At 60.6% G+C, this 22,707-nt stretch overlaps 1 protein-coding gene across 27 annotated transcripts in view; it reads left to right on the top strand.

The window, feature by feature from the left end:
- The window catches only part of ABLIM2 (actin binding LIM protein family member 2), a 141,422-nt gene that overhangs the window by 46,387 nt on the left and 72,328 nt on the right, over positions 1 to 22,707 (top strand). For all 27 annotated transcript variants that reach the window (XR_007149736.1, XM_047847320.1, XM_047847317.1 and 24 more), the window contains exons 4-6: positions 6,429 to 6,544; positions 12,416 to 12,542; positions 14,896 to 14,989. Coding sequence is in view for 26 of the 27 variants with exons in the window: in XM_047847320.1 (XP_047703276.1) it covers positions 6,429 to 6,544; positions 12,416 to 12,542; positions 14,896 to 14,989 (337 nt within the window). In the remaining variant the exon portion in view is untranslated. The remainder of the gene's footprint in view (positions 1 to 6,428; positions 6,545 to 12,415; positions 12,543 to 14,895; positions 14,990 to 22,707) is intronic.

Here is a 22,707-nt window from a genome sequence, read left to right as displayed (position 1 = left end):
GAGCAGAGGCAGGTCCCAGCCCAGGGCCCGCAGGCGGACCTGCACCGAGGCACATCTTCGCCCGGCCCCGACCCTGCAGGCGTCCACCCCTTGCCCCCAGCACAGGACCAGGCCCCCAGGCCCTCTTTCCCGGGGGACACAGAGTGCAGCGGGTTCTGGGCTTCCTGGAAGGAGCTCCCTCCCCGCCCTCCGCGGCCCCCTCGGTCAGCTCCTCCCCCGCCGGCACTCTCTGCACGTTTCTTCTCTTGCGTTGGTGCCTGTGGAGGCCACGCTTAGCCCCTCCTCAGCTGCCCGTGTCCTCGATCTGTGGGTGGCACCCCGGGGGCAGGGCCCCCCAAGCGTGAGCGTCTTCCGGATCTGGGGAAGGGCCCCTCCCTCACTACGCTCTCCCCAGCCGCGACCCCCACCGAGGCTTCAACACGTGCCTGCTTGGGGTCCTGCCGGGCCTCCACCCCGGGGTCCCCGCCTCTCTGTCTGTCGCTCCCCCTCGCTGCCCCCCCCCCCCCCCCCCCCCCCCCCCCCCCCCCGCCCGGCATCCCTGAGAAAGTCCGGGCTCCTCAGCCTGGCTGAGAGGACTTCGCAGTCTGGTCTAGTTCATTCGTTCATTCATTCGTTCCTTCCTTCCTGCAACCAGGCTTTTTAAGCACCTGCGTGCGCCTGGTACAGGGCCGGTGCCGGTGACTCAGGGAGGCATTAGCCCAGACTCTAAGGGCTCAGCACCCAGAGACCCTGGAGTACGAGGGTGCACCGTCAGGGCCTTTCCTACCCTGGGGGGCAGCTCCCCTCCCTCGTCAGGGCACCACTGTGCCCTGCACAGGTGCTCACCTGGGCCCCACGGCACCTTCCCAGCAGCAGCAGGTCTCTGGAGTTGCGTGCGGGCAGGGGCTGGGCCTGCTTCCTCTGTGGTGCCTTGTGCCTGGCCCAGAGCAGGGGTGAGGCGGAGGGTCGCTGGAGATAGACTGAGGGCCTGATCCTCATGGCAGGGCCACAGCCCGGCTCCCCACTCTGCCCTGCACCTCAGGGGGCTTAGCAGTCCCAGGAACATGTTCCATTTCTGCGAGACAAAGAATAATAATAAAAAAACTCCCCAGAGTTAACTTCTGCTCTGTGTTCTCTGTCTCACCACACCCAGTTTCGAGGGCAGCTTTTGAGCTGTTGGCTGTAGTTACAGCCTTGGTGCCAGACAGAAGTGGATGTTTTCGTCAGGGAGGTGCAGAGACGGGGGAACGATGACAAGGAACGTTTCTAGTGACAGTCACTGTGCCCTCGAGCCACGTTCAGGCCAAAGTTCCCATCAGGACTATCAAATAGTTGGTTTCTGTGCACGTAGCTTAGAGACGAGGAGACGTGGTCACCGTTGGCTGGAAGGATCACCTCTGGACAATCCCCTGTTTTGAAAACAACAGCAGACGGTTCTGTCACGCTGCATTGGCCGCGTCGCACTTACCACCCTCCGTACACGACTATAAAACTGGACAAAATACACGAAACAACTGTTTTCAGGCACCGGAGCACAGGCTGCTTGGGACTCAGCCTGGGGACACAGGCAGCAGACTCTGAAAATACCCAGCTTTGTGCCCGGAGACGGTTTCTGGAGCCGTAGTACCAGGAGGGGAGACCGAGTCAGGCGGCGGTGACCCGAGCAGCAGGAGCCGTACTCCGGAGGGGAGGGGGCCCCGCAGAGCGAGTGCAGAGAGCAACGTGGGGGCGCCTCTGAGCCTTTGACTGGACACAGAGCCACCCGGGCAGAGAGGACATTTCACCAGGTGGACAGAGAGTGACCAGATCGCTGTAAGCTGAACCGTTCCCAGGGCTGGGAGACGCTCAAGTTGTGACGGGGCTGTTGAACACCCAGGTACGCAGTGGGGCTGCCAAAAGGGTCGTGCCCGAGCAGTGGGGCTAAAATAGCCTGCGTGTGAAACCTGCTGAAACAAAGAGAAAGGTCACACCCCCAAAAGGTCGCGCTGATCTGCAAATGAGCCTCTGCCAGAACAGACCCAGCACTCTCCATAGGAAGAGTGGGGTCCAGGCCTCGGCATCGTAGAACGCGGCGCCCAACATCCGATCAAATAGTACCAGTCACAGAAGAAGCTGGAAAACGCGACCCAAAGCCAGGAGAAAAGCGAGTCAATCGAAGTAGACCCAGAAATGGGAGTGATGTGACAGTAGCAGCCGGTGGCTTGAAATGGTATGGGAAATATGCTTCGGTATTTAAAGGAAAATGTGAAGATCAGTGGGAGCGTTACAGGACGTGTGAAAAGAAACCAAGTGGAATTTCTGCAAATGAACACTACAATTTCTGAGACGAAAATTCCTTCAAAGGAATTAGCGGGAGAGTAAGTATTGCAGAGGAAAGGCTTGGTGAACCTGAAGACAAAACCATAGGATCTGTTCAGACTACAGCAAAGAGACAGAAAAGACTGGGAAACATGGGAACAGGTTCAGGAATCTGAGAATAAAGGATCTTTTTACCTGTCCAAGGGCGGGGGGGGGGGGGGATCCAGGAGGTGGGGGAAGAGCAGATAATTGAAATAACGGCTAAACAATTTCTAGTTTGATGAAAACTGTTAACCCGTGGATCCAGGAATGTTGATGAATCTCAAGTAGCATAAACACAACAGAAACCTACTAAGCCCGTCGTAATCAAATTTCTGAAAAATAGTAACAAATCTAACAAGGAGCAAGAGGGGGAAAAAAAACCCACATCACAGACAATGGAACAAAGGAATTATTACAGACTTCTCACCTAAAACTATGCCCAACAGAAGACAATGGGCTAGTATCTTTAAAGACTTACAAGAAAGAAATCAAACAATTCCATGCCAAGCCTCCCGCCCACCCGGCCACGCGCCGAAAAAGAAAAAAAGCAAAAAGCAAAACACTTTCAAAAGCGAAGGCAAGACCACTAAGGAATATGGGGTTTCTTGCTTGGGGTGACGAAAAGTCCTCAAATTGATTGTGGGGATAAACGCCCAAGTCTGAGTACCCTAGAAACCACGTTGAATGACATGAATGTCACACAGGCACCCCTCACTTTGTGGCGCTTCGGTTTATGGTGCTTTGCAGACACTGCGTGTTTTACAAATGGAAGGTTGTGCCAGTGCTGCATCGAGCGAGCGCGTCGGTGCCATTTTCCGACAGTATCTGCTCCCTTCGTGTCTCTGTCACCTTTCGGTCATTCTCACAACATGTCAAGCTTTTTCAGTTTTATATTTGTTGGGCTGATGTGCGATCGGTGACTATGACTTACTGAAAGTTCAGGTGACGGTTAGCATTTTTTAGCAACAGGGTACTTTTTAAGGTACGTGCGTGGTTTTTTTGACTTCGTGCTACTGCACATCTAATAGACCACCGTGCAAACATACCTTTTCTATGCCCCGGGAAACCGGAAGATCCATTTGACTTGCCCTATTGCAATATTTGCTTTATTGCAGTGGTTTGGAACTGAACCTGTAGTATCTCTGAGGGATGCCTGTAGTGTGTGATTAAAATGACATCAATAAATGTGTCCCCCACCCCCCAAATAATGAAGGCAAAATAAAGACTTCTGTCAGCACACAAAAGCTGAGAGAACTTGTTGCCAACACACCCGCGTGACGGGAAAGTTAAAGGAAGACAAATAATGTCAAACGCTATCAATAAAGTTCCGGAGCAAGCCATCAGCTGGTGAATAATATATATCTGATGAGGCATCGGCATCCAAATATGTACAGAACTTCTACAAGTCAGCAGCAAGAAGGTAAACCAAAATCCTACGGAAAATGGGCAGAAAGGTTTAACAGACACTCCACAAAAGAATATAGACGAATGGCCATAAGCACATAAAACAGTGCAGATTGAAATGGTGAGGAACCATCAGCTAGCCACCAGAACGTCTAGAATGGAAACGAAAGGTGACGGCGATTGTTGGCGAGGGTATGAGCCTGAAGGAACCCTCACGTGTTGCCGGCGGGAATGCCAAGTGGTGCGACCTCTCTGGAGATCAGTTTGGTGGTTCATTACAAACTTAATCACAGAGTTAGCATATGCCCCAGGTACATACCCAAGAACAGTGAAAGCACGTGACCACAGAATGACTTGTCACTGAACATTCTTAGCAGCTTTTTTTGTAACAGCCCCAAACTGGAAAGAACCCAGAGGTCTGTCAACGGTGAATGGAATCGTGTTCCTCACCTGTCCGGGGGAGCACCGCTCAGTAGTAACGAGGTGCAAGCTATTGATGTGTGCAGCATGCGAGTGACTGTCGGGGGCAGGACGCTGAACCAGACATCAGAGGCTATGTCCTGTGTGAGTCCGTGTATATGTAGTTCCAGAAAAGGCATATCCGATCCATGGCGACAGAATGCCCACCACGGTTGCCTGGGGTCAAGGGTGGTGGTGGTGGAGGGTGGGGGAGTCATTACAGAAAATCACAGGGGACTTTTTGCAGTGGATGGAATGTCCCATATCGTGACTGTGGTGTTGGTAACATTAATGGGAACATTTGTCAAAGTATATTTCAATAAAGTTGAGCTAATACAGTAATAGCTATCATTTATTCAGCCCCTCATGGTCCCAGGCAGTATGCTAGAGCTTTCCATACAATTTGTCCAATGGAGGGATGGAGGGATGGATGGATGGATGGATGGGTGGATGGGTGGATGGGTGGATGGGTGGATGGGTGGATGAATCGCAGCCCGATGAGACAGGTATTTTCAGTCTCACTTCACAGGTGAGAAACAGGACTCAGACAGGGTAAGTAACCTGCTCTGGGTTACACAGCCAGAGACCCTGTGAGTGCACATGCCCACTCTGTCCTAACACCGCACATTAGCAGGCCAGATGCAAGAGTCTAAGAGGGAGCAGCAGAGCACAGTGCTGACCACAGGTGACACAGCACAAGGCGTCAGCTGTGAAGGTTCCAGGCCCCGAGCAACCAGGTCTGCGGGGCTGTCTCACAAGCCTGGGGAGATAGGCCAGCTCAGCTTGTATTTGTCTTCGGTCCCCAAGAGCAGGAACTGGCCCAGTGGGGGCCCGAGAACACACCTGCTGAATGACCACCGGCCGCACAAGGTGGGGGCGATGGCAGGCTCTGTTGGGGGGACCCCTGCTGCAGGGTTCGGGCTGGCCTGGGGCCGGTGTGACCGGGCAGGCCTCGTGGGGAGGCCAGCCGGGTGAGGACGGCTGAGTTAGGCCTCCTGGGGGCCTCTGGTCATTCACTCGTTCACTCACCCATTCACGCATTACCGGGCACCTGCTGAGCGCCTGGGGTGTGCCATGGACTCTCCAGCCCTGAGAAGGCAAAGTGGAAACGACACAGGTTTAACCAGAGGAAAGGGCATGTGCCGGTCCAGGCTCCTGGCCCAGAGAGTTCTGCAGGCTCCTGGCCCAGAGAGTTCTGCAGGCTCCTGGCCCAGAGCACGGCTTCTCCGGCCAGGCTGAGCCGGGGAAGGAACGTGGCCCGGGGGCTGCCAGGAGCTCAGAGGCAGCAGGTGGCCGGGATGGGACACGGGCAGGACACTCGGGTCCGTCTTCCGGCCCCTGACTGCAGGTGGCCTGTCCCTGGCTCACCAGAGAGCAGCCACCTTCCCGGAGGGGAGGTCCTCGGTGAAGGAGGCTAGTAGGCTCCCTGCTGCCCCTTCCAGCCTGGCTCAGGGCAGCCCCCGGCCATGACCTACCTCGCACCGGGGCTGGGATTCACTCTGGATGCAGAATTTCAGCAAGTGCCAGAACGCTCAGCAATCCAGCTAAACGATATTTCAGTGGGGTAGTTTCAAAAATTAAACTGTCTACAGTTTACAAGGCACTGACTTTTTCGAGGCCTCAGTAGGTAAATCATGCGGCTCTGCAGCGAGGCAGGCCTTGCTTTGACTCCGGTTCTGACACGCATCTGCTGTGTGTCCTTGGAAAAGTTAACTATCCTCTCTGAACTTGGGTTTTCTCACCTAGGGAGCCAAAAATGAAGCAAACTCCAGCTTGGACAAATGTCCTAAAGTTATTAAATGAGGCATGCATGTGAGGCGTCTATGGTAAGACGTGGCAGCTGGCATAGAGTAGGTGCTCAATAAATGTTCGCCGTTGCCATTATCATTGAACTGATTTGGACACAGCATCCTGGGCGGTCAGAGGAGGCAGGGTCGAATGGAGGAGGGAGTCGTCGACGCTGCCAGGTTGGTTGCCGTGAGCCAAGCGCGGGGCTGGCCCTTGCTGCCCCTCACCGGGGTGCTGCGATTCTGCCTGTTGGCACAGAGAGGAAACTGAGGCTTAGGTGTGGGCGACTGGCCTGGGCTCGCAGCAGACCGGGGGGCCCTGCGTGTCCTCAGCCTGCGGCACCCGTCTGCGCGAGGCCCCCGGGGAAGCGGTGGTATACGGGGCAGGGGGTCTCGGTCCCCCGCCCCGGGAGAAGAGCCGGAGGCAATGCTGGCCGGTCACACCTTCTCTTATTTCAGGTTGCCCTTCCCGCCTGGGGACCGAGTGACCTTCAACGGGAAGGAATGCGTGTGTCAGAAGTGCTCCCTGCCCAAGACAGCGGGCGGCAGCGTGCACCTGTCCCAGGGCCTCTGGAGTAAGTGGGCACCGAGCGGTATGTGGGGGGAGGGGGTGGCAGGCTCGCGGTGTCCGGGAGGGACCTGACCTCCCGGGGCGCAGGCCGTGGGAACGAACCCCCGACTGTGGACAAACACAGGAAGGGGACCGGGGACAGAAGTCTCTGGGGCTCCTGGACCTCCAAGCGTTCACGCAGCCGTGCCCTCCTTGCTACACGCCACTCCTGCGTTCAGCCCGGCTCCAGCCTGCCTCCTCCAGGAAGCCTCCTGGCCTCCTCTGGTCCTCTCCCTCCAAAGCACGCGCGCGCGCACACACACACACACACACGCGCGCACACACTGAGTTCCACCTTCTGGAGCTCAATAATAATAGATAATTCTAGACCTTCCAGAAGCTCTTTGGGGGAGCCATTAGGAGAGCACTGAACTCTGGGCTCCTGAGGTCAGGGGCTCCCGGGTTAAGTGCTCCACACACACACACACACACACACACACCCGCCCTGCCCGGAGCTAGGCCGGGATTTGTATGCAGCAGGTGCTCAAGGCATGCTTGTTGGATGTGGAAGCAGATTGTAAAGGAATCAATGTGTGCTGAGTGCAGGGCAGCGAGAGGGCGAGGCAGGGGCTCTTCTGCAGACCTGCAGCTCTGCTCGGCCGGACGTGGGGCGCCGGGACCGGGAAGGGGGCCCCGCACTCCCGGGCCTGCTGCTGCCTGGTTCCCTGGGCAGGATTGGAGTTTCCGAGCCCACCCTGCGTGCCGCGGTCACTGTGGTGTCCCCGGTGCCTGAGTCACGTGTCCCTTGACAGAGGAGGGCTTTGTGCTGACGTCTATCACAGTTCATTCCTGCTCCGCCCCCCACCCCCCCGTTAAGCACCTTCTTCTTCCTCGCCCACCTTGTCTGCCGCGTTGAAAATCTCTCCAGGAGAGATTGTACCTCCAGCCTTCCAGAAGCTCGGTGCTCCAGGGCCTGGTGGTAATTTTACTCTGTGGAGGGAGGCGAAGCCCTCATCTCTTGGGGAGACAGACTAGCAGCCACGTCAGTTGGTGAGGCTGTTGCTTTGGGGCTTGCTGGGAGAGTCCTCCATTCAAGGATTTCTCTCCCACTGAGGTCTGCATTGATTGAACTTCTGGCGATTTGCTTCGCAGTTGATGCTCTTATAATTAAATCTGAAATAGTAATTAAAAGCTCTAACAAGCAAGATTAGAAGGGGGGAGATTAGTTTGAAAGTTTGTCCAGAGCTCCCCGGCAGCCAGAGTAAAAAAAATGTGCCTGACTACAGACTCCTTGTCTAAGAATTTTTTGAGTTGGGAAAGGCTCTGCCCTTTCCAAATATAAAAGTATTTTAAAATACCAAATTTACATTTCCAGAGAACAAACGCTCCCTTGACCCCCAGGTGATCTAATAATGCAACCTGCCCCATCTTCCAGTCTGCACTGAAAATCTCCTGCCTAGAACCTTTTTGGTGTCTGGGGAGTGTTAAACATTCACCACCAGCTCCTGGCTCCTGTGTGGATATCTGCAGAATCCTCCCAATCAATCCCGGCTTCCTTGTGTCCCCAGAGCAGCCCCGACAGGCAGGATGCCTCCTCTCTGTCCCAGAAGTGCCCTGAGTCGGGCGGGGAGGTGGGTGTGTGTGTGCCAGGATCCGGGTGTCCCGCTAGGCTCGAGCCAAGGGCTTCAAACTCCAAAGTAGGGGTGCAGGTGGCCTCTGAAACACAGGTTCCAGTGGGTGGACATGGAAGGGAAGACACCACAGGACAGGGAGAGAGCAGGCAGCCACCCGATCCTTGTGAGTGGCCCAGCGGGGGGCTGCTACGTGGGGGGGACAAGGGACGGAATGAAGCGGGAGAGACGGACACCAGACGGCAAAGCCGTGCCCAGTCCCACTGCATCCCGGAGGCAATGAGGAGCCATAGATGGCTGTTGAGTGAGGGATGCCAGGAGGAGCTTGAGCAGCGGCGTGGTCGGCCTGCAGGTCGCGGGGCCGGAGGAGCGCGATGGGCGGAAGGGGGAAGCGGCTCTTCCTCGGGCAGCCGTTGAGGTCAGAGTCCAGCTGGAGTCCGGGGGCTCTGAGCGCCCCTCAGCATCCCTCTTGGCTCTGGCCCTGTGCCTGTTGCTTAGCAACGGGATAAGCGCTCTGCACTGCACGCCCACGCTGTTCCATCCCTGGAGGAGACACCACTCCTTCTGAATCTTGCACAACGGCTTCTGCCCTGGGCTGCCTCCCCCGCTGCCCCGAGGAGGGTCTCCTCCCCGAGAGCTCTTTTTGCTTCCCCCCCCCCCCGCTTCCCCTTCCCTGGGCTCCCCCCTCCCCGGCCTCCAGCTCCGAAGTGGGAGCTGGGAGCTGGGGCTTGGAGGCCCCTCCAGAGTCAGGAGGGGTGGTGCACCCTCAGCAGGAAGGGGGGTGGGGGTGAGGGTCCACGGCCCTCCCCTCTGAGACCCGTGGCCTGTGGCCCTTGGGGCTTCCCCGTCTTCTGCCCGAAAGAGCCTACGTTGCTCAGGTGCTCAGGGGTCGGCGGTGGGGCCCTGGAACCCCAGCCCCGTCGCTGGCCCGCTGCTGCCTGGGAAACGGGGCAGCGAGGCCGTCGTGAGGTCGCATGCCCAGTAGAGTATGGTGACGGCTCTGTGCCCTTAATGGGGTGCTTCTGTCTTAGGGTGCGTCTGCCTTGGGGGGGTGCTGTGGCCCCCAGGAGTCAACACGCTCTCGCCCCCGTACTGCCGTCGGGGGTGGGTGTCGCCAGCTCAGCTCAGAGTCCCCGTGCGTGGGGCCACACTCGATCCGGTTTGTCTTTCCCTGCCGTTGCCCCCGGCCCTTCCACTCAGTCCGGGCTTTCAGAGAAATGACGGGCCCCCTCAGGATGTGTCTGTCGGGCATTTTCAAGTTTTAGTCGTCAGTCGGCTCGGTGCTTTCAAAAGTCAATCTCAGATCCGACTCTGAGCCCTTCCCTGCTCTCCGACCCAGTTTGACCTGGGGGCCAGTGGGTGACGGTGGGTCTGTCCCGCCTTGACCATGACCCCCCTCCCCCCCCTCCCCGCCCTGTTCACAGCCGGGCTTCAGAGAGGCCGCCCCGCACGTCCTGTGTCCCACGCAAGTTCGCGGCAGAGCTGAAGATCTCATGACCACGTCCGCTAGAGGAGGGAGCGCTTTGGGGCAGACAGGAAGCTGTCTGGAACTTTCTAGAAGGGTCATGCTGGGGCAGCGGCCCAGGCTCAGCCCGTTGCCGTGACGGCAGAGCCAGTCCCCTTTGCCGACAGCTGTTGTCGGCAGGATTCATCACACGGGGTTCTGTACTGTCGTCTGCAAAGCCGTGCAAAGCTATGCTGAGCTCCAGTCGTGTTTGGAGAGTGGCGATTGCTGTTGCCATGGCAGCGGTCCTTCCGGCAAGCGCTCTGGCCTCGGAGTTCACAGCCCACTATTATCGAGGCTCTGCCCCAGGCTCGCCGGGGTGGGTGTGGGGTCCCCGTCCTCCTGCAGACACAGCTGGCACGCTCCGGGAGCCTCTGGACACCCCCGGGGGGCCGGACAGGCGCGAATATCGTAGCAGGCGGGGTGACAATGTGGGAGGTGTCCTCAGGTGGCTTCCCGCAGGGAGCTGGGCCCCCGGGTCTTCCGGCAACAATCACGGCGTTGGGCCTCTTGCGCGTTTATTCAGTTATCAAACACATCCACGGGCCTGTGGCCTCATAACAAGCGTGTGAGCCTACACTGCTGTTGGCCCCGTAGAATGCACCCCCTTCGTACTGGGCACAGAGAGGCCAAGTGACTAGCCCACAGTCGCACAGCGGGTGAGGGCAGCCAGGCTCCAAGGGCCGGGTTTCTAACCACTGCTCTACCCTGCCTCCTCCCCCTCCCCCCGGCCCTGGGCACAATGCGGTGTGGCCTCCAAGCCCGGTTTCTCGACTCTGGAGCCACTGACAGTTGGGGCCGGATGATTCTGTGTGGTGGGACCATCCTGCACGCCGGAGGGCACCGAGCGGCGGCCCTGGCCTCGCCCGCCAGGTGCCTGGGGCATGCCCCCCTCCAGCGGGGACAATCAAAAGTGTGTCCAGACATTGCCAGGTGTCCCCTGGGGAGCACAGCCGTCCTCGGTCGACAGGCGGTGACGTGGAGCTTACAGGGCGAGCCCGCAGTCGAAGCCAGCCCGCGGGAGTCCGGAACTGGCGAGCCGCCGTTGTCTCGGTGCTGCTGGGGACCCACGGAGGTCGAAGGTTGGGGAGGGGCTCTGGGTGCTTCCTGAACTTGAGAAAGGAGGGCGTTCTCTCGGTCCCCACTCCTTCATTCACGCGTGCGCGCACCCACTCACTGGCCCAGCGTTCTCCGGCTGCCGGCCGTGCTGGGCCTCGAGGGGCCCCGGGTGAGCGAGCTGCCTGCTTCCCCCGCCCGCAGTCCTGGAGCGGGACTCTGTTCTTTGGGCGTTTGGTGCGCGGTTTGCGTGTGGATTTGGACCGTGTGATAATTTAGGAAAGCCAGAGCCTGACCAACGGTTCTGTGGGCGTCAAATGGTTTTTTTTCTGAAAACAATAGGACGCTGCCATCTGCCAGGAGAAGAGCATTTGTGGAGCCCCCGCCGTGCGCCAGGCCCGTGCGTGCCCCCCCCCCCCCCGCCACCCTGTGCCTTTGTGTTTTGTCATTCGATGGGATGCCCCCCCCCCCGAGGACACGGGGCCCAGAGGGGACAGAGCTCGGCCCAGTGCGGCCCCGTGAGCCGTGGGGGCCAGGACCGGTAGCCGGGCCTGTCGCGCCCTGGGCTACCCTGTCTCATCTCGGGGTGCGGGGTCCCCGCTCGGCCTGCGAGCCCCTCGGCTGAGCCCGGGTTGCTGCGGGCTCCTGTGGGCCGTGGGGGCCGTTTGCCAGATGCCTGCTCATCAGGACCCTGCGGGGCCCCTGAGGCCCATCCTGCCCCTGACACGCCCAGATACACACACACAAACACACACACACGCACCCCAGGCAGGCGATGCCGCCCGTGTCTGTGCCCGAGGCTCCCCTGGCCTGGCTCCACCCCGTCATCCTTCAGCACAGGTGACACTGGCTGGGGACTGACCCCGGTGTGGTCCCCAGGCCAGGCCTCAGAGGCCTACACGCTGAGGGGCGGGCCTGGGACCCAGGGGCCATTGAGCAGGGAGGGGCACACTGGGAGGGGCAGCGGGGGCGTGGGGAGGCCAGTGCCCCGACAGGCGGGGGCCACGGGGTGAGGAGTGCGTATCACCTGGGGGCGGTTCACCAAGGGAGGGGCCCCCCAGGCTGACCGCCCGGGGCCCGGCTCAGACGCGGGCTGAGGCCCGGAGCACAGGTGGGGACGGGGTGGTCTGTATCGGGGATGCCAATGTCCGTATCAGGTACAGACAGCCACGGGAGGAGGTCCAGACAAGTGGGTCGGGAGGGCTTCCTGGGGGGGGGGGGGCATCAGGGCAGGCGAGGGCCCAGAGGAAGGAATGGCAGGGGTGACAGCTCAAACCTCCCTAATGCAGTGCATTTCCTCGGGGGGCACGTTGGCCGGGTCACTTAGGTTCACTCTGCTTTAAGACAGAGGAGGACGTGCTGCCCGCCCCTCCAGGCGGCCCCCACCCTGCAGTGCGGTCTTGTCCCAGGACACACCCGCTGCCAGGCCCTGGCCCCGTCCTCTGCAAGGCAGGGCCCTTTCCGCTCCCAGCCCAGGCTGCATGCAGTCGGCGCTCAATGCCTGCAGAGACGAACCTCGTGGCTCGTTTCTCGGCACTTGTGCCGGCTGGCGTGTAGCAGGGTCCCTCCGGCACAGCCAGCTGGACTGTCCCCTCTGTCCCCTCCCACAGACCGTGGGCACTTCTGAGCCCGGAGGCCCGGCAGGATAGGCCGCCACGCCTCCTGGCCCACGATGGCCATGTCTGTGTCCCGTTCTTTCTTTCAGGTTGCGGGGGCTGCGGCACGGAAATTAAAAACGGCCAGTCCCTGGTGGCTTTGGACAAACACTGGCACTTGGGCTGTTTTAAGTGCGAGACGTGTGGGAAACAGCTGGACGCGGAGTACATCAGCAAGTGAGTGGTCTGTCTGTGCTGACCTGTGCTGTCCGCGTCTGCCTGTGCTGACGGTGCCTCCCGGGGCCGCGGCTGCCCCGTGGCCCGCGCGGCCCAGGCCCCTGCGTGTCTGTGCCCCCGCCCGGCGCCCCCTCCCACCAGCCTCGCCTCCATAGTGCTTCCAAGGATTGAAGCAGAGACCGTGGCCCCCACCTTAGCCTTCATAAGATGCCTCCCTCCCTACACCCGTCCCCGGGTGTCACCCTCCCGTGGCGCCTGGATCGCCTGCAGAGCGCATCGTGAGTGCCGGCTGACCACGGCAGCGGGAGCGAGGGGGCGAGGGCTGACCAGCCTCAGCTGTCACCGATGTGGTGGCTCAGCCCCACACTCCAGCTTGGGCGGTCCCTGGGCATTGGGCAGCTCCCCCTGGCCGGCCCGGTGTCCCCATGCGTGCAGCCCGGATGCAGTGATGGCTGGTTTGCGTGGGGGTCGGAGGGCACATCTCATCAGAAGGCCGTGCAGAGGGAGCCTCTGGGAGGGGAGGGGGTCAGCTGCAGGAGCAGCTGGCTTGCCAGGGAGGGGTGCATTTGCTGGGATCGGCGGACCGAGTCAGGGCAGGCCCCACCGCGGCACAGAGTCGGGGGGGGGGGGGGGAGCTGAGATGTGCAGGCTCCTTCCTGCAAGTCAGGGGGCTCTGTGGGCCGCTACCATGGGGGACCCTGCTGGCTCCTGATGCCGGAGGGAGCGGGTCTGTCACAGGAACCCACCGTGCGGGGGAACCGCGCAGAGTGAACCCCGCGTGCACGCACGCCCTCACGCAGGAGTACCGGCCACACCCGGGGAATCGGAATCAGGCCGCCGACGTGCCAGCCGCTCTCGTGGTCTCGTGCTGCACGAGGCCACCCCGGGGGCAACGGGGCGGAGGCGGCGCGGGGTCCCTCCGTCTCCTTCCTCACGGCTGTGTGAGAGTGCACGCTTCTCTCAGAACAAAGCGTTTTCAGTTAAAGCCCCCGAGCCAAGACGATCCAGGCTGGATGGGGCTGGGGGAGGTACCGGCCGTGCCTCTGTCGTAGTAAAGGAAGGGGTGACTCACGTGAGGGCAGCCCGGGAGGCCGAGCCCTCGAAGGCACCAGAGCGAGCGCCCAGCCCCCAGCGCTGGCTGCCTCTGGAGCCCACCCACGCGCACGCCTGTCACTCAGCGGCCTTCAGAGCTGTCCCAGAATTGTCGGGGAGGCTGCGTGGGTGTTGCCATGGAGACGTTATCTTTGAACCTCCTGGGTTTGGGGCACCACCGTTCCCAGTGGGGAATAACAGGGGCCCTGAGGTCAGCAGGCCTTTTTTTTTTTTTTTTTTCAACGTTTATTTATTTTTGGGACAGAGAGAGACAGAGCATGAACGGGGGAGGGGCAGAGAGAGAGGGAGACACAGAATCGGAAACAGGCTCCAGGCTCCGAGCCATCAGCCCAGAGCCCGACGCGGGGCTCGAACTCACGCGAGATCACTCGAGATCTCGCGAGATCGTGAACTCCCGGACCGCGAGATCGTGACCTGGCGGAAGTCGGACGCTTAACCAACTGCGCCACCCAGGCGCCCCGGTCAGCAGGCCTTTGAAAGCAGATCCTGAGGGCTCGATTTACAGGCTCCTCTGCTGGAAGGCAGCGCTTCCTCCCTCTGAGGCTGGGGCGTCGGTGAAACGCCCTGCGGCCACCGCGGCCCCGGGGGCTTGAACCACCCCCCCCTTCCTCTCCTGCCTGAGGCCTTGGGACCTACAGAAGGTCCAGAGCTTTGAGGGAAAGACAGCGGCATTAGCTGTGGTCTCCCCACAGCTCGAGAAGCTTACCCCTGTCGGCAGCTGGAAACCTGGAAACCAGTCACGACCACACTGGGAGGAACGTGGCGGCTTCAGCAGTGGGGGGAGGGGGGGTGCACTGGGGCAGCGGGTGTCCCCAGTGCCCGTGGCCTCCGCGCCCGACTCCCGCTGGGCGGGGCCGAGGGCCAGCCCCGGTCAGCAACGACAGCGGCCTCGGCCACCAGTTGTCGCGTGCCTGCCCTGTGCTAGGCGCTGACCACACCTTCTCTTCTTTAGACCTTACGGTCACCTCTCCCATTTCACAGCTGGGGAAGCTGAGGCTCAGAGAGGTTAAGGGACCTGCCCAGGGGCACACAGCTGGGCCTTGGCGTTTGAGGGCAAGCCCGTTCACTTAGCCGCCACACGGCCTCCCGCCGTGCTGTGTTGACCTCAAAATGGTCATTGCGGTGGCTGGTAGAGAGGCTCCCACCATGTGTCCCATGCTGTGCCGTTGGCAACGGCTGTGGGGTCTCGGGGGCCCTGGGGTAAAGCCCCCGCGCGTCCTGACTGCCCGTCTCGTTGCAGGGACGGGCTGCCCTACTGCGAGACCGACTACCACACCAAGTTCGGCATCCGCTGTGACGGCTGTGAGAAGTACATCACGGGGCACGTGCTGGAGGTGAGTGGGCCTCCGGGCGCCCTCTCCGGGCAGGTCCTGCTCTGTGCCTCGCGCGGCGCCCCGTGTTCCTGTGTGTGCGCGCAAGGATACGTGCCCCCGAGCCCTTGCCTCCTCACTCCTCTCGGCTCTGCTGGAAGACAGCTTCCTCAGCCTTCCGGGGCCTGCTCGCTGAGGGCCACCTCCTCCAGGAAGCCCTCTCCGGACAGTCTCCCCTGTGCTCTCTGCAAGCTGATGGAGTCGGTGGGAAGGGTTGAGATCTGGGTCCAGCCCTTCCGCATCTAGATGGGGGTCTGAGACCTGGAGGAGGTCCAGGAGGCAGGATCGGGTGCCCATAGGAAGCCTAGAGTGGTCTCCCAGCTGGCCCGGTCACACGGCAGCCACGGGGCAGGCAGGCTTTCTGGGGTGCCCACGCTGTGTCTTTTGATCCCGGTGGGAGTTACGTGGCCGTGTCTCTTTGTGGAAGTAACGTATATCATGCACTTCGGTACGTTTGTTCCCAAGATACATCTCATGGGACGACCGAGCCCCAGCCCCCTGGTTGTCAGACCCAGCTCGTCCCCGTATCCATTCCTCAGCCCCTCCTTGGCTTTGTCCATGGGGAAGGCACAGGTGACGGGGGCCTCAGGGGACAGGGAGGGGGGGTCACAGAGGAGCCCCCAGGGGCGGGAAGATAGGGGGCCCCCCCGGCCATCCCTGACAAAGGCTTTTGAGCCAGGGAGTGCCTGGGGGCCAGGGACAGTGGGACACGTGGGGTGCCCCTCGCGTCCCCAAGGATGTCTGCCCTGCCTGTACCCACAGCCAGTGCCTGGCCCACAAGCGGGGTCTCAGGTGCTGCAGTAAAATCATACCTGGAACTCTGAGTTGCTTTTCTCGAAATTACACCTGGCATCTGAGTGGCGAGGACAGAGTTGCTGCAGGCCCTCAGCCCCACCTCTTTCCACCCCAGCCCTTTCTTGCCCCTGCACCCAGGCGTGGGAAGGGGAGAGGGGGGAGGGGTATCACACCCACAGGCAGCAGACCTGCCCCTCTCCTCGTTCCCGGGGTGGGAAACCCTGGAGGCCAGCATGGTGGGGGCAGCCCTGCCTCTGCGGAGGGGCCCGAGGATGGGTGTGGTCACACGCGTGCGGACTGGGGACAGGGTGCAGAGTACAGAGAAGGGGAGAGCCGCGGGTAATGTGATCAGGGGTAGCTTCGCTTCTCGGCTGGTTTCCTTCCAGTTTTTTCTCTCTTGACGTCATTATAGTTGAGACCAAACCGTTTGTACGTTATATTCTGATTCTGTCCGGTTCACGTTTCCTCCTTAGCAGATTCTCCTGTTTTTGTTTTTGTTTTGTAAGATGGGCTTTTAAATTTTTTTTTTTTTACTCTTAATCTAATTCATTGTCAAGGTGGCTAACATACAGGGTGTAGAGTGTGCTCCTGGTTTTGGGGGTAGGTGCCCGTGTTTCGTCGCTTACATGCGACACCCAGTGCTCGTCCCAACACGTGCCCTCCTCAATGCCCATCACCCATTTGCATGGGCCTTTGGATGCACGCACCTCGTGGCATTGTTTTAGAGCCTTTCCACCTCCAGGAGAACCCGACGTCCTGGCTGTTCCCACCCCACCCAGCCCTGACACCACGTCTCTGTCTCTCTAGACTTACCTGTTCTGCACATCCACACAAATGGGGTCAGACGGCGGGTGGCCCTCTGACTGGCTGCTTTCTCACGGGGCGGGTTTTCAAGGCGCGTCCATACTGAGCGTGGCTCCGTCTTGCATTATCTTCCACCGTAGGACTATTCCAGAACCCAGTAAGCTGATGGTTTATTGTCAGACGGAGCATGGCTCCCTGGTTTTCTTTTCTTTCTTTTTTTTTTTTACTACACTAAACAGCACTGAGATGAACATCTGTGGGTTTTTTTTGCATTTCTAATTTTTCTTAAGATTTATTCCCAGAGATGTCAAAGTTCAGTCAACAACTATGAACTTCGCAAGAGTCTTGATGCTTGCGAAGCGCTTTCCAGAAAGATCATTCGAATTGACCCTCTTACCTGCAGAACTTGGTGTCCCATCCCCCACGGTGAGTGTGGTCTCTGTGGAATCCGAGCTGGTTCGACAGCTGGGAACGTGGGTCCTCGCTCGCTCTCGTGACTTTCTTCCGGCCCTTGAACCTGGTCTTTCTGACGGTTGAGCGGACCCCGGCGCCTGCATCGTGGCCGCTTTCCACGCGCTGCCTGGTTCCACACAGGGTCTTTGACCATCAGCTCTGTCTGGGCATGCGGGTCACGTGACGAAACTGTTGGCATTTAGTCTGAGGGCGTCTTTTACCCTGTTAGCGGGGTAGTGACCATACCTAACGCATACACCCACACTCCCCGAATCTGTGGACGGAGGCTACGCCCTCTCTGGGGTTCCACGTGGCGCCGTAAATATTGGGGACAGGACTCCACGGCCAGCAGCTCAAACCGTTTCTCTCTGTTCCCTGCGAAGTTTGGTCCCGACCTTCCGCTCTCTCCTGGGCTCCCCGCGCGTGTGTGCTGGGCCGTCGGCCGCCTCCAAGCAGGTGGCGGAGCCAGACTGGAACCCAGGCCGCCCCGGGCTCCCGGTGCCGTCCAGGCCCCCCGCGGGGTGTGAACGCTGCTTTGCACTTTGTGTTAGCACCGTGCCCCACTGGGATACCTGACGGCTGCCAGCGGGGTGCGTCTTGGGCTCGGGGGGCGCTGAGCTCTTGCTCTGTGGCGCGTGTGTGGGTCTAGCCTGGCCTGCTTCCTGGCAACCGTGGGCTCCGGTCACTGTGCCCTGGGGCAGGGGTGGACGCCTGGCCTAGACCCTGCTGCCTGCCCTGACCCAGAGAACACTCCAGAACCTCAGGGACTCAATGAGACGTCGTGTGCGAAGTGTTCTCCAGCCCAGTAACGGGGGCTGGGGGGCTTCCTTATTGTCCCCGGGCAGTCAGCGGGGCTCCCCTTGAAGGGTCGAGGGGGAAGGGTGACCCCGTCTGCACCGCGGGGCCTGATGCTTAACGCTGGGCCAAATACAGAACGTGGGGGCTCGGCGCCTGAGCCCCTCGGGGGCACTCCGGTTTGCCCTCAGGCAGGGGACCGTCCTGGTTGCGAAGAGCAGGTGGAAAACAGGTCCGGGTTTTCCTCCTCGTCGGTGGAGGATAAGGGGCCTCCCGGGGAAGATTCATGCTTTTGTTCTCGAGCTCCCTGGCGCGGCTGAGTCGGCGGGCTCTGCAAAGCTCTGAGCAGCCTCCTCGCGAGGTGGCAGCTGCGGGCGGGCAGAGACGAGCCCGACTCCGCGGAAGGGGAGCAGCCGACGCGGCGGCGTCACCTGAACTTGGCCCAGAGCGTGCTGGCGCCCCGCCGGGCGGGCCGTGGGCTCTTGGGGGCAGCCGGTGGCGGGTGGCAGGAGAAAGAAGGGAGAGGATCGGGACCGCTGGCTGAAGGCGGGGGCTGGCCGTCCTCACGGGCACGCCGTCCGTTCCAGCTGACTGTCTGGGGCGCGGGCGCTGGAGAGGGGCAGCGGGGGTCGGCCGATCGGACCGGGCTCTGTCGCGAGGACCCCGTGCAGGTAGGGAGCCTGGCCGGGCGCTTCGGAGGGCCGGTGGTGAGGCCGGAGGAGCCACGCTGGGTTGCAGGAGGGTGGGCTCGCGAGGAGCTGGGCCACATCGGCCGGGTGAGACCCCCCCCCCCCCCCGACGCCCCTGTCATCCCTCCACCCCGTTCTGTCCTCCCGTGAGATGCGTGTCACACTCAGAGCTTTCCTGCCCTCGGAGCCCGAGCCGGAGAGCAGCCCGGGCCCCCCTCCCCACCCGCGGGAGCCATCGATCTATGCCGCGTCTGTGTGCGTCGGGCAGCATGCCATCTCAGTGCCGGGCGCCCCAGAGCCCGCCTGTCTGCCCGCGAAGTGTGCGTTCGGTGGCGACGGTGGGGCCCTTCCTCCCCCTGCCTCAGCTACTCCCAAATATGCAGCCTCCCTTTCTGTGTGTTTTCTCGCATCCTGCGTGTCTCGGGGCGTCCCCTGCCGCGCGCTGGGGCACAGGTGGAGGAGCCTCGTGGGTCTGGCGGGGACTCGCAGGGGCCGTCTGCCCCCACCCTACTGCCGAGATGGGCGTCTGGGAGTGTGGGGAGGGCTGGGGTGGGGGTGGGGGGCCCGGGCGGTCCTCTGCAGGGCTGGCTCCAGGGAGGGAGTCGCCCCCAGGGCAGGGCTAAAAGGTGGCTGGAGAACTGCCTGCCAGGGACAGCGGTGTTAGCCAGACGGGCTAGACCAGAATCTGATAAGGGGGTGCTGAGTGAGGGAGAGTCCCTGGCTCAGTCCTCCCCATCACCCCACCCCTGCCTTATTCTCCTTGGCTGGAATGCTTCCCTGCACAGGTGGGAGTGGGCGTGGGCGGGGACTGGCCCCGCCCTCCTTAACCCCTGCCTTGCTGCTGTCTGAGCCCCACCTGCCTGGTGCAGCCTGCCTGTCTCCATGGTAACGGGAAGCCCAGGGTACCTCTGAGACCACTAATGAATTCCTCCCTCCCTCTCTCCCTCCCCCTGACTGCCTTCCTGTCTTTCCATCTCCCTCAACCCACCACTCACCTACAGACCCTCTGAACATGCGCTGTGTCCCCACCCCCCCCCCCACCCCGGGCTGGAGCCTGGGCTCGATGCCTCCCCGCTAGGAGCCCTGGTGGGAGGGGGCACCCTGGCCAGCTCCCACCCTGGGTCAGGCAGCCAGCTAAACGTCTCTGCACTTCACGTAAACCACCACTGCCACTGCAGGGCATCGGTGACTTGCTTTCTCTTGTCTTCCTTCGGCTTGTCCCATTTTATCCTCCTAAGCGGGTGTGACTTTTATCACTGGGAGAAAATAAACCATATGTTCCAAAGAAATAAATGCATTATCTCACGACAGAAGCAAAGTCAACTTCCCCAGGCCCTACCTTGTCCCTCTCTTTTTGCAATTTAATGACTGTGTTTATTTAACAAACATTCAGAACGAATACCTGTTTATCGTAGAGTAAACTGAAAAATCATCCGTTAGCATTTAGAAATCACCATTTTAGGTTGTGCACACACGTACACAGATGAACACAGGCACACATAAACCCATGCAGATACACACACACACACACACAAATATACACACAGATACAGGAGTGCATACACAGACACACACAGATACAGGGGCACACGCAGGTATAGACACACATACATACACACGTGGATACACATAGACACACATTACAGACACACGCAGATAAACACAGATACACCCAGATATACACGTGGATACAGGCACACACAGACACACACAGACACGGACACAGTGTGCGACTTGCTCTTAGCCTGATACCGTGCCCCTGCTCATGCATCCAGTAACGAATGGGAGCCTGGGTCTTTACCCTTCCCACTGCATCTACGCTGGTGGGGCTGTGTCCCCTGGTCTTCTGGGTCTGAGGTGCCAGGCAGGGGCACTGAGCAGAGGCCTTTGCTGAGGGCTTCTTAGAGCTGTGATATGCCCACGGACACACCCAAAGGTAGAAGGGATGATTCATCTGCTCCCACACTCACTTGGTCCAAACCCTCCTTTTGTCCTGTAGGGGCCACTTAGGAACAACTTGTCTCTACCAGCCCACTCCTGCACGTGGCTCTGCTCCAGGGCCGGGGGACCGTGGAGAACAAGGGGACAGCGTGCGGTGCTCCTGAAGGGCATGGCCTAGATGGGGCTCGATGGTGGGAACGAGGGAGAGGGAGCAGGGGAAGGAGAGGGAGCTCGAGGGAGCGAGCTGGCTCAGCCCTGCGACCTGCGTTCCGGGCAGAGACCCCACCCTGAGCATGAACACGTGGGGTCAGCCGCGGGAGAGTGGCAGGGGGTGAGGTCGGGGCTCCCCTCTGGGGAGGGGACTGCAGATGGCCCAGCGCTTGGCCTGCCTGGCCCCGCATGGTGAGGAGCTGGGCTTCTTGCGGGGAGGCGGCTCCCGGCAGGAGGGCATTTGTGCAGCTGCCCTGGGAAGTCTGTGCGGCTCCGGCCGAAGGTTTTGACGAGCTTCGAGGTAGATTTCGTCATGTCGGCTGGTGACGAGGCCTTTTAAGATCCGGACTCAGTTCTAGGCAGTCAACGAGGAAACTCAGCTTTGAATCGGGCTGGAGGATGTGGATGCCTGGCCCCCGGGAGCCGTGTGGCCTGGTGGGGGGCCTCGACGCGGCACAGGCCCTGCCCTCGGCGGTCTGGAATCCAGGGATGAGGGGACGCCTGCCTCACATGTGCCGGGCATGTCACGGTCGAGGGCTGTCCCTCTGTGCTGCCGTGGCCGGGTGAGGGAGGGAGGGGCGGGGGTCTCTGGAGGCCAGAGGCATTGCCCCCAGTCCCCGGTGCTGGTCGCCCCTGCGTGCCGGCCGTGGGCTGTGCTCCAGGCTCGGCTCCCACTTGGTTCTGAGTAAGACACGGCGTTTTTTGCGTGCCCCTGGAACCAGAGTTCCTGCGTTCCTGATGAGCGTTGTTCTGTCTCATTAACGATGACAGCCGCTTGTCAGAAGGCACAAGACATCTTTTTAAAACCACGCACCGAAAAATCTCATGGGCTTTTAATATTCTTTAAAAACACCTGAGCCGGGGCGCCTGGGTGGCGCAGTCGGTTAAGCGTCCGACTTCAGCCAGGTCACGATCTCGCGGTCCGTGGGTTCGAGCCCCGCGTCAGGCTCTGGGCTGATGGCTCAGAGCCTGGAGCCTGTTTCCGATTCTGTGTCTCCCTCTCTCTCTGCCCCTCCCCCGTTCATGCTCTGTTTCTCTCTGTCCCAAAAATAAATAAAAGTTGAAAAAAAAAAAAGAAAAAAAAAAAAAATTTTAAAAACACCTGAGCCATCTCGAGAGACCCACCTGGCAAGGGGCTGGGCCACCTGCCCGGCGGGGGGCTGGGCGACAGGTACTGGCGTTCGAGGCCTTTCCTGCGTGGCAACTGGGAGGAGACGCCTGCGAGAGCGGGGGCGCGGCAGTGTTCCGATGACGCGGAATGGCCGGTCACTGTGGCCGCGGTGGGGGTTGATACAAGAGTGAGGGTGCCTTGACTTTTGACTCTATCGCCCGTCCTGGGCTGCTGGGGCTGCTGCAGCCACACTGGACCCTGTGTGCTGAGACCCCAGGCCGCGTCCTTCCCTGCGCAGCAAGCCACAATTCAGGTGCCGGCCCATTCGGTTCCTGGGGACAGTCCCCCCCCCCCCTCCCGGGCCGCAGACGGCCACCAGATTCTCCCTGTGTCCTCACGTGGTGGAGACAGAGCTCTGGCGTCCCACCTTGACATCAGGGGCCCCACGAGTCAGGTCTCCTTCCCTTCTAAGGCTGGCTAATATTCCGTCGTGTGGATGGGCCACAGTTTGGACCGTTTGCACCCTGTGGCCTCTGAAAATCGCTGCCGTGGACGTTCACACGTGGGCTGCGGGGCAGACCTGGGTTCGCTTTGCTTACCACGACCGTCGGTTTTCTCACTCCCCCCAGAGAGGGAGACGCAGAATCCGAAGCAGCTCCAGGCTCCGAGCCCCAGTCACGTCCCTGCTGCAGGTGCATGGGGGCCCTGGCTGCCCCACGTCCTCGCCGGCGCTGACTTCCCGCTCTGGCTCGGTTCGCTTTGACTACAGCCGCCCTCACGGGTGCGGAGCGGCCTCTCGTTGGGGTTTGGATCTGCACTCCCTCCGCGATGGCGATGTGGGGGCATCTTCTACGTGCTTCCTGGCCGTTGGTGCATCTCCTTTG

This window comes from Prionailurus viverrinus, unplaced genomic scaffold, assembly GCF_022837055.1.
Source record: "Prionailurus viverrinus isolate Anna unplaced genomic scaffold, UM_Priviv_1.0 scaffold_45, whole genome shotgun sequence".
Classification (NCBI taxonomy): domain Eukaryota; kingdom Metazoa; phylum Chordata; class Mammalia; order Carnivora; family Felidae; genus Prionailurus; species Prionailurus viverrinus.
The sequence above is the reverse complement of the archived record's forward strand: the minus strand, read 5'-3'. Positions and strand labels throughout refer to the sequence as shown.